The 14260-nt window shown below is 42.0% G+C and overlaps 1 protein-coding gene across 1 annotated transcript in view; it reads right to left on the bottom strand.

The window, feature by feature from the left end:
* The window catches only part of rfx3 (regulatory factor X, 3 (influences HLA class II expression)), a 10953-nt gene extending 1147 nt beyond the window's left edge, over window positions 1–9806 (bottom strand). Inside the window, exons 1-15 of the mRNA XM_037692107.1 lie at window positions 9695–9806; window positions 9524–9617; window positions 7483–7741; window positions 5916–5990; window positions 5444–5625; window positions 5187–5306; window positions 4240–4364; window positions 4021–4136; window positions 3362–3477; window positions 3102–3256; window positions 2915–3012; window positions 2650–2799; window positions 2344–2552; window positions 2113–2266; window positions 1878–1920 (exon numbers count right to left, since the gene is read on the bottom strand). Of these exons, the coding sequence (XP_037548035.1) occupies window positions 1878–1920; window positions 2113–2266; window positions 2344–2552; window positions 2650–2799; window positions 2915–3012; window positions 3102–3256; window positions 3362–3477; window positions 4021–4136; window positions 4240–4364; window positions 5187–5306; window positions 5444–5625; window positions 5916–5990; window positions 7483–7741; window positions 9524–9617; window positions 9695–9806 (2008 nt within the window). The remainder of the gene's footprint in view (window positions 1–1877; window positions 1921–2112; window positions 2267–2343; window positions 2553–2649; window positions 2800–2914; window positions 3013–3101; window positions 3257–3361; window positions 3478–4020; window positions 4137–4239; window positions 4365–5186; window positions 5307–5443; window positions 5626–5915; window positions 5991–7482; window positions 7742–9523; window positions 9618–9694) is intronic.
* Between the last annotated feature and the right edge of the window lie 4454 nt (window positions 9807–14260).

The raw sequence follows: 14260 nt of genomic DNA, 5'->3' as shown, positions 1-14260 counted from the left end.
ATATATATATATATATATATATATATATATATATATATACATACATATACATATATATACAGTGGGGAGAACAAGTATTTGATACACTGTTGATTTTTCAGGTTTTCCCACTTGCAAAGCTTGTAGATGACTGTAATTTTTATCATAGGTACTCTTCAACTGTGAGTGATGGAATCTAAAACAAAAATCCAGAAAAATACAATGTATGATTTTTAAATAATTAATTTCCATTTTATTGTGTGAAATAAGTATTTGATACACCAGAAAAATGAAACTTAATATTTGGTACAGAAACCTTTGTTTGCAATTACAGAGATCAGACGTTTCCTGTAGTTCTTGACCAGGTTTGCACACACTGCAGCAGGGATTTTGGCCCACTCCTCCATACAGATCTCCTCCAGAGCCTTCAGGTTTCGGGGCTGTCACTGGGCCACACGGACTTTAAGCTCCCTCCAAAGATTTTCTATGGGATTCGGGTCTGGAGACTGGCTAGGCCACTCCAGGACCTTAAGATGTTTCTTACGGAGCCACTCTTTAGTTGCCCTGGCTGTGTGTTTTGGGTCGTTATCATGCTGGAAGACCCAGCCACGACCCATCTTCAGTGCTCTTACTGAGGGAAGGAGGTTGTTGGCCAAAATCTCACGATACATGGCCCCATCCATCCTTCCCACAATATGGTGCAGTCGTTCTGTCCCCTTTGCAGAAAAGCATCCCCAAAGAATGATGTTTCCACTGCCATGCTTCACGGTTGGGATGGTGTTCTTGGGGTTGTACTCATCATTCTTCTTCCTCCAAACATGACGAGTGGAGTTTAAACCAAAAAGTTCTATTTTTGTCTCATCAGACCACATGACTTTCTCCCATTCCTCCTCTGGATCATTCAGATGGTCATTTGCAAACTTCAGACGGGCTTTGACATGCGTTGGCTTGAGGAAGGGCACCTCGCGTGCACTGCAGGATTTTAATCCTTGACGGCGTAGAGTGTTACTGATTGTTTTCTTTGAGACTGTGGTCCCAGCTCTATTCAGGTCATTGACCAGGTCCTGCCGTGTAGTTCTGGGCTCATTCCTCACCTTCCTCAAGATCAATGATGCTCCACGAGGTGAGATCTTGCATGGCGCCCCAGACCGAGGGAGATTTTCCGTTATTTTGTATTTCTTCCATTTTCTAATAATTGCACCAACTGTTGTTGCCTTCTCACCAAGCTGCTTGCCTATTGTCCTGTAGCCCATCCCATCCTTGTGCAGATCTACAATTTTATCCCTGATGTCCTTACACAGCTCTCTGGTCTTGGGCATTGTGGAGATGCTGGAGTCTGATTGATTGAGTGTGTGGACAGGTGTCTTTTATACAGGTCACGAGTCCAAACAGGTGCAGTTAATACAGGTAATGAGTGGAGAACAGGAGGGCTTCTTAAAGAAGAACTAACATGTCTGTGAGAGCCAAAATTCTTACTGGTTGATAGATGATCAAATACTTATTTCACACAATAAAATGGAAATTAATTATTTAAAAATCATACATTGTATTTTTCTGGATTTTTGTTTTAGATTCCATCACTCACAGTTGAAGAGTACCTATGATAAAAATTACAGTCATCTACAAGCTTTGCAAGTTGGAAAACCTGAAAAATCAACAGTGTATCAAATACTTGTTCTCCCCACTGTATATATATATATATATATATATATATCTTACTACTTATACTACTATTCCTACTTCGCGGCTTTTCACTTATCGCAGGGCTTCCGATATGGATCCCCTGCGATAAACGAGGGACTACTGTATAGCTTTTACAGCTTTAGAGGGGAAAATAAATAAATATTATTATTAAATATATTTCTTTTTTCCACACAATAATATTGTGTTTGGCTTACCTTTATCAATGCTAGTAAGGGATAAGTTGTTGAGGTTGTCGAACTGAAAAGAAATACAAAAAAATTGAGAAGATATTAGATGTTTATGTTTTTATGTACCGACATACAGCGGATCTTCTGTTTACAATAACGCATGATGGTTAAACACTGAAACAAAATGCCAACAGAAAAGCACAATTAGTTTAGAATCCATCCAGAGATGGTAAAAAAAAGCACCAGAAGCTGCTGCACTTACTTCGCCCATGACGCCAATAGGAGTCTCTCCGGTAGCTTGAGCCACACGGTGTTCCACTAGATAAAACATGTACTCATCATAAAGCAGGCGAATGAGGTGGAAGGAGCCAAAGCTGGCAGCACTGCGCAGGGTCAGGTCCCTGATCACCATAGAACTGCAGAAACATAAAAAGAGTTAATAGTTTTGGGCCTACAGTCTCAAACGTGTCTGTACGGTGGATGTTTTTCCGACCTGTAGAAGGACCACTTCAGCAGGAACTGTCTAGCTGCCCTGGGGAAGCTGGGCCTGTGCTCGTAAGGCTTCAGCACCTGAGTGACCACATTATCCAGCCAGGCTGCCCATTGCTCCAGAGAGCTCTGCTGCTGCAACGTAGCCTTAAAGTCCTGCTCCAAGTGCTGAACCATTCCCTCCTCACACTGGCACACCCACGATGCCTGCTCCTACACAACAGAAGAGGACGAGCAGGACCTTTACGTAAAAGTGTTAATAAACTGAAATGTAGGGACCACATCCCTAAACACGAAGGACTGCTCTAACCTGTACATTGGCGAAGTCAACCCGGTTGAGATCACTCAGCATCTGGTTGATCTGTGATGTGTTCTGCAACACAGCGCGTGCCGCCTGAGCCAGGTGGTTCAGAGATGTATATCTGCGCAACGTTTGCGCAAAGGCACTAACAGCGGCGATCTGCGACAGGAGCACACCCAAGATCCAGGTTATTACTACTTTACATTACCTTCACAGCCAGATGTAAAATGTTAATACCATAAAGAAATGCTTTATTCTTTATTTCCTGATGCACCTTGGTCTGAATCATTCTCTGGGGAATGGCATTCATGGCATTACTAAGCCAACTTTCTAGGCTTTTGGCAAAGTTGCGAATGGCTTGAGTCAAGGCACCTGAAAAGGAAACGGTAGTGAGTTAAATATACTGCAAACCTGAATCAGGTATTTAATTAAACATGAAAGCTTTTGTGACGGAGGCTCACTGGGAATGGGTCTCAGGACATCAGGAATAAGAATCTCTACGAGGGCCTGGTACATTAAATGGTCACAGGTGCTCATCCACTTCAGAACCGCCTCGTTTCTGCACAGCACCAATAGCTGTGCTCGAGGAAGCCGGGCTTCGATCTCACTTATGCTGCTGCGGAGGGAGCAAACCATATTTACAAAAGACTCGCCTAAGTAGTCACATTACCATAAATTAAATGAAGTACAAATATATTGATGTGTATTAGTTTAATCGCACCTATTCTCTGTTACGGTGGCGCCCTCTACAGTGTCAGGAGGAGAATAACGCCAGAACGTCTGCCACAGCTTCTCGATCAGCCCAAACTGGAGGTTCACAACAACATCCAATATAGCCTGAAACACATCCAGAAATTAAACAAGATGAGTAATAAATTATGACTGAAATAACAAGAATGGATTCCTCTGGGAATCACCGAATATCAAATATATTTTCAAAACATCAACACATTAAAACTGTCCAGATGACCTGACTGAAAAATGTTGGATTTTATACCTGGATTATTGAGCATGGACTTGTTGTTATCAACACATTAGTTCTTAAAATATTTTTTTGCCTTCAATATGCAACTTTTTGACCTTGTTGTTCACTTAAATAAGAATAAACTGCTAAAACGGTGTCATAATAGCTACATGACAGAAAATAGGGACTTGACTTAGAGAGAAAGTGTCAGTATATATTATAGAAATGGCGGAGTGATATTAACAGCTCACACAGAGAATAAGAAAATGAACCGGTACAACGTCTTCAGCAGTCACATACTGATGCACTAATGCACTAACATTAGTGGGCATTGCTTAGCGGTCTTTAATAAATGTTTTCTAACAGTGCTTTAGTGACCTTGACCACAAAATGTAAAATAGTGTATTCTATCTAACCTCGCAGTGCTCTCTGTAAAGGGATTGGAGAGCTTTTACATCTTCTGGGCTGATGTTTTCTGGATTATTCTGTCCAAGGTCCAGTTCTACAAAGTCAGGGAGTGCCCGCGATGCATCTGTTGAGAAATAATATAATAATAAAAAAAATATGATAAACTCTTATCTAGCACAAATGTTTAAAACATATATAGGAAGATGCAAGAAAAAAAAGTGGTTTACCTAGGAACTGCTGGTGGTGCTGGCTCTGTGCAATAACAGTCTGCTCTGCTGCACCAGGATGGTGCTGGCCTCCACTTGTGTAATTGTCTCCAGAGCCACTGTCAAACTTCTGCACTGGCTTGAACCTGCAGTCGCAATGTAAACATTGGCTTCGCCAACTGTTTTGAACTGTGCCACAAGTAGGCCTGTCATGATAAACTTTGCTGGGCGATTAATTGTCTCAGACATTATTGCGATAAAAGATAATATTGTTTGAAATTTGACACTAATTAGTAATTATTGTCAAATTTAAGAAGAAATGTTGGTTAATTTTATGTGTAATATCTTTTTTGATCACTGGATGGCAGTATAAGACAGTTTGAACCTAAGGATGGATAGTGAGAGAGTGAGCAGCGTGTCCCTTTAAGAAAAATGGGAGGGAGGCCCCTTGATGTGACATGGGCTGTCTCTCCTTCCTGTTTTTTGGTTCTCAAAATGGCAGACGCTTGGTGTAGTTTGAGCTCTTTAGCATAGCATTTTTCACACAAAGCTTTTAATAAAAAAATAAGTAAACAAGTTCTCAGCTCCTTTTAGCAGAGAAAAACAACTTTTTAGAAGAAGGCACAGGTTTCAACTGTGAATTTTGAAGCTTTGATAAGACGGAGATTTTTTCCTGAGGTCGGTCTGTTAGCTTAGCTCGTAGCTTAGCTGCTTTTCACAATCCACAAACACGATTTTGGATGGTTAAAATGGATTTTAAAGAGAAAAGAGAAAGGAAGGGGTCAGTGAAGAGCACCAGAGTTGAGCCTTTTGTCATCCAGTGTCTTCAGTAGAAAGAGAGAGACAAGAAGAAATGATAAAGCCGATAAATGAAAATTAGGTCGAAATTTTTCATTTATCATGCGATTAACTGATTTATTGTTTATCGCGACAGGCCACAAGAAGTGCTGCATGCCAGGATGTTCTACCTCTGCTTCTGCTGAACTGGCTGCTGTCTGAGAGCCATATACTGCATGTCTTCTTGAAGTCTGTTGAGCGGGGAGTCTGGTTTCACACGTATACCGTAGTAATGATATTTAGAGTTCCCTCTGTAAGGCAAAACAAAAAGGTAAACGTTCTGATAAAAATCACACTATGAATGCACACAAACGTCAATAAATAACAGAAAATGATCACGCCAATCTGATGCTTTCTTACAGTAAAAAAAAAAGAAGAAACATCTAACCTTGTTCCAAGACGCCTCGTGCGGAGTCCCATGAAGATGGAGCGAATGAGTTTGCCAAAAGAGGCTGCATTTACAGGGTCCAGTTTCTGCTCCTGGCAGTGGCGTAGATAATGATTGTAGAGGGTGGATCGTGGTAGACTTACTCCCTCTGCTGTCTCGTAATTGTCCAGAAGCCACTGGAGCTAAAAGAGGGAACATGCTTTTTAAACTCACTTAACTACATTTACATCCTGGTCAACGAAATCCTCGGCTGACGATCAGTAAACGCATTGCTGCTGCATGACAGCTTTGTAAAAGCTTCTATTGCAGTCATTGATTTTAGAGTAACACTGACAAACAAAACAAGCCACAATAAAACAAAGCACCACACTAAAACTTCATATAGAAAAAAAAAGAGATAGGCAGAGCAGCAAGAGTGAGATTAGCAAAACTTAAGGTTAGCCGAGGGCGTGCATTTAGAAAAGCAACTTACATGGCTGTTGAGCAGCGAGCTTCTCTGACTGGATAAACCCTCAGATTTTTGGAGAGTCTCAATCGCCATTTCAATCTGATAAACCACGAAGCACAGGTCAACAAAATGTAGGGGGGAGGGGGGTGTCAAAACCAAAGCAAGAAAACTAAAGAGCTGGATGTGTACACATTACTGGACACAAGCAAAAAATAAAGAGTCTAGAGAAAGATCCCAAAGCAAGCCCCGCTAACCCCAAGCAGAGCAGGTCTGTCCTTTAAGGAAAAGCTTTGCTCACCAGAGAAATGGTCAAATATAACATACAAAACATCAACTGAACCGTGTTGTAAATAACATGCAACTATTCAAGATTTATGAAGCAGAAATACAACTGTAACATGGCAATGTTTCCTGCCCACTTCTTCTTTCATTGATGAAGATGAGCAACACTTACAATACTGTACAAGACTTTTAAACTATCCCTAATTTCTTCATAAATTGCATTCAAGGCAAAATTTCACATCATCTTTTAAAGTCGTCTAGTTCTTTAGGCTTTCTGAAAGTTTTCTAAAGTGTTTTGTGAAATCAGGTTACTTTTTCACTGCATGACTCAAAACTTTTGCACACATGTAAATCTAGTTTTGTGAAGGTGGCTGCACGATATAGTTAAATACAGTAGTCCCTTGTTTATCATGGGGGATACATACCGTGAAGACCCGTGATAAGTGAAAAACCGCAAAGTAGGAAAAGTAGTACAAGTAGCAAATAGTACTTTATTTATTTTTATATATATATATATATATATATATATATATATATATATATATACACACATTTAAAACCCTTCCCACACTCTTGCAATATTCTAAACAATGTCTGTAAACTCTAAAAGAGCACAGAATGTCATGATTTCAGCTCCCTACCTCCTCTGCTCTTTGCCACCTGCAAGCGCTCTTGGCCACGCCCACTTCTCTGTTCTGCACACTGAACATCTGATCAGCTGCAGCCGGAAGTTTATCCTGCAGCAGTGTGGGCAGCACAGAGTTGCAGGAGGAAGTTTTTTTCTGCAGCTCTGGGCTGCACAAATGTCCAGCTGGTGCTAAATAATTCAAAATAATTTATTTTAAATAAAAAATTCATGTCGATCGTGCGGCTCATCCATCAATCAGCCAATTGTGTGTCATGTCCGAACTTATTTTGAAAAACCGCGATAGAGTGAGTCCGTGATAAATGAACCGCAAAGTAGTGAGGGACTACTGTATTGCAAGCTGCTGCGTTTTTTTTACTTTTATTAAATGAGGTATATAAAATATTAATTCTGAAGATAGATTCTTTTTTTTTTTACATCTGATGCACAGTTATAAAACATATAATTGCTGCAACAATCTTGTCTATAAAGATTCAAAAGACACAAATGTCAAATATTAAGACCATCAGAGCGTAGCTGTTCAGCTTTGTCCAGTACAGAATATATAATAGAAATGTGCACATTTGTACAGCTTTGTTTCCCCGTTTATAATTTTTATTCCAGTTATAAAAACAGGAAAAGGTTCAAGCATGAGAAGCCACGTCCACGTGCTTTGTAACTTACAGTGGCTGGGGAGGCTCGTGCGGTCTGGGTGGCAGGGTGTGGTCCAGCGTTGTCCATCAGGTAAGCCCCGGAACTGCTGCCGATTACCTGACCCCCCGCCAAACCCATGTTCATCCCGCCGGTGCTCCCTCCTCCATTGTTGGTCATGCCATGAGACGTCACCACGGTGGACACCTGCGATGAGCTGCCCTGCGTGTCGAAGTAACTCCCCCCGCTGTTCTGGCTGTACAGCTGCGGCTCAGAGTACGAGTAGGTTCTTCTGTTCAGTTGAAAGGTGAGGGGTCAAAAAACTGCTAACGAGGATTATTTAAAATAACTTTTTTTTTTTTTAAATAATGCTGCACACTTCTTTGAACAAACTGTGAAAATAAAGCAGCACAGGATCCAAGCAGTGTTTGGCATTTGCACCAAACTGAACAGTAGATTAATTTAGTCTTCGTCCCTATATTCAATATTCTGACAATGTCACATCACTGTACTTTATTCGCATTCCAAGCACACTGCGGTAAAGTAAAATATCAAGGCTGCTGCATATAGAAGCAGCTGAAAATATCTCTCTCAACTCATACGAACAGTAGGCGTTATTTTCCAAACAACTGACAATCAGATTACTGAGAACTTTACCACACTACAATAACAGTGTAGAACATATTAAAGAAACAAATTGTTAAAATTGACAGGACAGCCTCCCCACTGTCATCGTTTAGAAGCGGAACCACACATACAACAACATTCTACAAACTGGAGGTTAAATGTAGCTTTCTGGAATAAAATTTTATTAGGATACAACACTGACATCTTCAGGCACCATAAGAGCACATGTTTTAAAGGAGCTATATCCATCCATCCATCCATCCATCCATCCATCCATCCATCCATCCATCCATCCATTTCCATCCATCCATCTTCTTCCACTTATCCGGGGTTGGGTCACGGGAGTAGCAGCCTAAGGGAGGCCCAGACTTTCCTCTCCCCAGCCACTTGGACCAACTCCTCTGGGGGAATCCCAATGCGTTCCCAGACCAGCCAAGAAACATAGTCCCTCCAGTGTGTCCTTGGTCTTCCTCTGTGTCTCCTCCTGGTGGGACATGTCCGGAACACCTCACCAGGGAGGTGTCCAGGAGGCATCCTAACCAGATGCCTGAGCCACCTCAACTGGCTCCTCTCGATGTGGAGAAGCAGCGGCTCTACTCTTGAGTCCCTCCCGGATGACTGAGCTTCTCACCCTATCTCTAAAGGAGAGCCCAGACACCCTGCGGAGAAAACTCATTTCGGCCGCTTGTATCAGTGATCTCGTTCTTTCGGTCACAACCCAAAGCTCATGACCCTAGATGAAGGTAGGAACGTAGATCAACCAGTAAATTGAGAGCTTTGCCTTTGGACTCTGCTCTTCACTATGACAGACCGGTACAGCACTCGCTTCACTGCAGACGCTGCACCTATTCACCTACTGATGTCTTGCTCCATTTTTCTCTCATTTGTGAACAAGACCCCTATACTTGGAACTCCTCCACTTGGGACAGGACCTCCTCCCCGACCCAGAAAGGGCACTCTACCCTTTTCTGGCTCAAGACCATGGCCTCAAATTTGGAGGAACAGATCCTCTATACAGGAGCTATATTATGTTTACATTAGCCCCACCATCAACCAGCTCTCTTTATATAAACCGACTGTAGAAGTCACGGTGTCATGTACACTCGTGTACGTGTTTTTCACAGTAGGACAAACGCAGCTTGAACCTGTTCATCAGTTGTGTCCAACTCCAATCCAGACACCCAGGGGACCCCTTTCACAGCATCAGCACTTAAAAATACATAAATTCTGTCCTACTTCTGGTCATGTTCAGGTGACGGAGTACAATAAGGCAGATGACCGCAAGCTCCTCAGAGAAAAATAAAAAATAAAAGCTAAAATCAAACACAAAAGACAACTGTGCTCCGGCAGCATCATGTGCTTGTGACATGAACATGACAAGAAGAGACTTGAGAGGAGAGAGAGACAACAGGCTGCAGGGATGGAGCGTTCATAGTTCTGGACTCACATGTTGCCGTTGGTGTAGACGCCACTGTTTTCCTCGACATACTGCACCTGTGCTGGGTAAACATGCTGGACCTGTTGAACAGTCTGGGCCTGGTAAAATAAATCACAACTTAAATTTTTTTATTCACTTTACTTAAATGGTATGTGTGCGTTCAGATCCAAAAGCCAGGAAGTACCTGCTGCTGGACAGGCACCTGCTGGGTGGAGCCGGTAGGCTGGACAGGCACGGCGGTCTGAAGCGGGACAGTGGAGGTGGAGTCAGCGCCTGCTTCAGGGGTCTGCATGGCGCCTGAAACCCCCAACCCCCCCAAAAAACACATAGGTTATCAGTAGATGAATTATGGTCACAGCAAGAAAGCCAGCACAAGTATTAACCTGCTGGTCTCACGGGTGAATCAACTTTATTATCTCATAACCACATCATAAACACAAAGCAGTATAAATCCAATATCCCTGCTAATTAAAGACATTAAACCAGAGAACAGTAAGTTTGTCTAGTTAGTTAACTAAAAGTGGGCAAAAACCTTTATCCCATTGTGTACTGTTTTGGAACATCTGGTTAACCAGACCCCCCAAAAGTGACATTATTCTCTAATTACTAAACTCAAAATCAAACCTGATGCTTCACATGTTTCATGTCCAGAAATTCAGTAACTTTCCACAGTTTTGTGTGCTCAGGGCAGAAAGCACAACTAAATGAGAACCTAATCTTGGAATAACAGGAAGCATGAGGTGTCATCATAAACCCAATGTATGTTTTGCCCAAATCAATGCCACTAAAGCAGCTCTAGGCCAATTGGACCTGAGCACCTGTTTCCACCCTGTGGTACTCGGTGTACTGAGAGCCTCATGCATCACTGACACATGGTCTTGTCTCCACATTTGCAGCCATAAAACAAGTTAATATTTAACAAACTCTAAATAGATGGTGTTTTTAATTTGTCTGCCTGTCCCCACTTTTACAGGCTGAAAGTTGATTCTGACTGACAGCCCTGGAGCAAGAATAAAAACTAAAGGTTGCCAACAGCAGGATACATATGTTTATGCATTTCTACCCTTTTTTTTTTTAAATGACAAAATAATACGGGAGCAACTTTGTGCGCAGTATGTGGTGTGCACACTAAGCCTAGCCTGAGCAAATTTAAAGAGAAGGATGAGACTGAGTGGAAAGGTTTGGCCTATGTTTTTGAGTTAATAACAGTGTGGCTATCATCACGTGCCGCATCCAGGGAAAGGCCAACTCCTCCCCATCACCGTTTCCATGAACAAGCCTCTCTTGGTTAATTAAGCTGGTACTCCTAAGAGCTTCAAATCACTCCAGGGACAGCTTGCCCCTTTCCATTACCTTCAAAACTTGCACTGTCCCTTTTCTAAGCTTTCACTTGGGGGTAACTAGACCAAAACTGGGTGCACTGCTGGCGACAGCATCAAAGAGCCAGCACAGAAAATACTGCAACGTTCAAGTCAATGAAACCTTTAGACGTTAGCTAAAAAAAATAGTGTTTAACACCTTTGGGAAGAGTGTCTGGAATCTTAACAGCAGACGTCTGTTTAAAATAAGAAAAAAATCACTGCTGTGCAGAACAAAAATGTGCAATCGTGCATTAAGAGAATCAGCCGGAGTACAAAACTTGGAAAAATGTCACGCCTCTTGTCAACCTGTAGAGCTCAGCTACACCCTGAGACAGAAAAAGGACTTGCAGAGAGTAAAGAATTTATATTTCACTTATATTCCACAAAGCTGTTTGAAAGCTAAAGCAAATGGCCCCAACTGAGCCCACCTAATTGAGGAAAAGAGCCCCTGCATCACAGCATACCCTCGTCGCCTCACCTCAGCCCCCTTCACAAAGACACACACATGCACACGTACACACACACACATCATTCAGGCACTCCCTTGTGGCCCACTTAAATGCTGTGCTCCACTGAGCAAGTGCAAACCCTACAAAGACACAGAGGAACAAAAGCCACCAAGGAGTGCAACATTTTTGCCCCGAGTTTTCTCTCCTCAGTTCCTCCTGCTAACATCCCAGGCCACGAAATGCGAGGCGCACAAGGTTCACGGTTAAAAACGCCAAGGGCTGTAATTTGCCTCTGTAACGATCATGCACGATAAAGTTGGGAGTGTAACGTGTGGAGTCAAGACATACATGCTAGTGAGCGGGACTGATTACATCCAGGAGAAAGTCTCTCTCTTTTTCCATCAGGTGGCAGGAAAACAGGTGGAGGGAGATGTAATTGGGAGCCTAAGTAGTAGAGGGTATGCAAAGAGCTGTGTTTGTTTACGAAGGAAGGAGAGGGGAAGTTAAAAGAAAAGTGAGAGGACATTCATTGTAAGGACTAGTAACGTTGATTGTAATGCCTAAAGCTATACTGGAAGAATGCTAATGATTTGAATCTGACAACAAGTTATTACTGCTATCCTGAATTCTACTCTATTGTTTAACAGCAAATTAATGCAGTAAGAGAGAAAAAAAATCACATTTAAATAGATGTATTTCATTAATATTAAAGAAGGAAGGCTGTGGTGAATTACAAAACGAACATAAGCCAGGAAAATGGCCGACAGAATAACTGAATTAATCAACTCCACTTTAAGTGATTGGAAATGCAACAAGATCTAAGCAGCAGGTGGCATGGTACTATTTCTGCCCTTCTGGACTACAGGTAAGTGGTAACATGATCGGACAGTTGGCAGTTCCTAACGTCCAGTTGTGTTGATGCGTGTGACCTAAATTAGGTTGTCGGTGCCAACAGATTTAAAACATTTTGGGCATTACCTGCGTGATACGTACAAATTGACGAGTTAGTGTGTTGATGCAGTTGAGATGAAGTGCTCCCGTGCTGCAGCTAAACCACTCTTATGTTTTTAAATATAAGCTAGAACATAATTCTTAACTGATGATTTGTTGTACTTTGTGTACTCCTGAATACTTTTTTTTATCATTTATGTTGAGGACAGATGAAGATGAATCAGGACGTCTGGAGTCCCACACCAGTGGAGGTGCACCTGCCCTCCCTTCCTCTCGCACACGCCTATTTTCTTTGCTAATAGGAATCAGTTGCTGCAGGTGAACAGGGGACCCAGTGAACCCAAGACCAAATGTGATGCAACACCAAGAAACCTGACTGACTTAAAAGATTTCTTACTCTGTTGGGAGCAAATTGGTTTTATTCACTTCCTTAAAATAAAATAATAATTAAATTTTTTTTTAACCCCAAAAAACAGTGCAAACTTATACATTATTAATCCAACACCAGAGGGGATATAGATTGACGTTTATCAGCCCGATTGTTAAAATTCAGCATGAATGATTCAGTCAAACATAAACATATTTAAATGTAAATCCAGTAAAGGTTATTTTCCCCTGCAGAACTTAGCCCAGCGTTATCTCACAGCTTATCAGCCATCTGATGCCACAAAGAGGGCAGATGGAGAGCTAGCGAAGCTGCCTAAGACAAAAGGGAAAGTAATGGCTTAGCTATTGTCAACCAGTTAGAGTGGAAGGCTAGCGCTCACCACTTTCCCTTTGCTAAACTCACATGATTCACGAGTTGAGCGTCTACAACTTGCAATATCATCGTAACATTACCATAAAAAAATAAAATAAATAAATAAATAAATAAAATGGGGGGTACCAACAGGCATTGTGAGGGAGGCATCGCTCGCGTTAGCAACAGACACCTGCTCCTGCTCCAGCTGACCAGTTAGCAACGACTAGCCTCGGGCTCAGCTACCACTCAGCGTGGAAAGTTACAACTAATTTATAAACGTAAAAAACACGAATTTAAAACACGTTTCAGCCTCACGGCCCTCCTCGAGGCAGGGGTAGCTTGTTTCTGCTGAAGAGCAGGACCTCCTACGACAGTTGAGTTTCCACGGAGGAGGAGGAGGAGGGGGGGGGACCTTTAGCAAGCAGGCTAACACGTTACAAAGAAACTAGTACCCCGGCTATCCGCGGAGCCTTCATCCAGCGGCGGACAAAACACACGAGCAAGAAGCGGCGCACGTAGCGCAATAAAACCCGATGCAGCCCGAAGAGGCGACGAAACGAGCTGCGTTCAGGCTAAAAACGGTAAAAGAGTTGAGCCAAACCTGAGCTGTGGACTGGTGGATGAAGATGAGGATGGTGGAGGAGGTGGTAATGATGGAGCCAGAGGTTGTTGTTGGTGGGTTACAGTCGCCAGGACTACGGTGGCTATGGCGTTGCCTCACTGGGCAACAGTTGCTACAAAACTCATCGGGCAGCGCCGCAGCCTCCTCAGCAGGCAGGTGGGAGGAGATTACACACGCACCTTCAGACAAATCACGTTCAAGCCTTCACTTAAATTATCTTTCTATTTTTGGTCTTCATAACATCCTCAAGCGCTCAAACCTGTGGCTTCACCTTTTTCCATTTGTTCAGACTTTAGCAGCAGAAAAATGTGTGACAAACGTATTTGAAAGGAGATGCACTTGGTTGCCTGCACTATTTATCTGCACATTTTAAAAATAACTTTATCCAAATGTCCTCCCTATAAATAATTTAGGATTTATATTAAGAGGCATTAATGGTACTTTCATTAATATCATCAGGCCTTTAATTCATTGTGATAGCCTTATTATACTTTATTGATTTTTTTTTTTTTTGAGGAGTTGGGAATTTATGAATTTATTTTATTTATATTTGAACAGAAAATAAATGAAATATGGCTGAACATGTAATGAAATAGTCCAATATAATGTATATATATATAT

Source organism: Nematolebias whitei, chromosome 18 (assembly GCF_014905685.2).
Source record: "Nematolebias whitei isolate Nwh7 chromosome 18, NemWhi1, whole genome shotgun sequence".
Lineage (NCBI taxonomy): Eukaryota > Metazoa > Chordata > Actinopteri > Cyprinodontiformes > Rivulidae > Nematolebias > Nematolebias whitei.
This window is presented reverse-complemented; position numbering and strand designations above follow the sequence as displayed.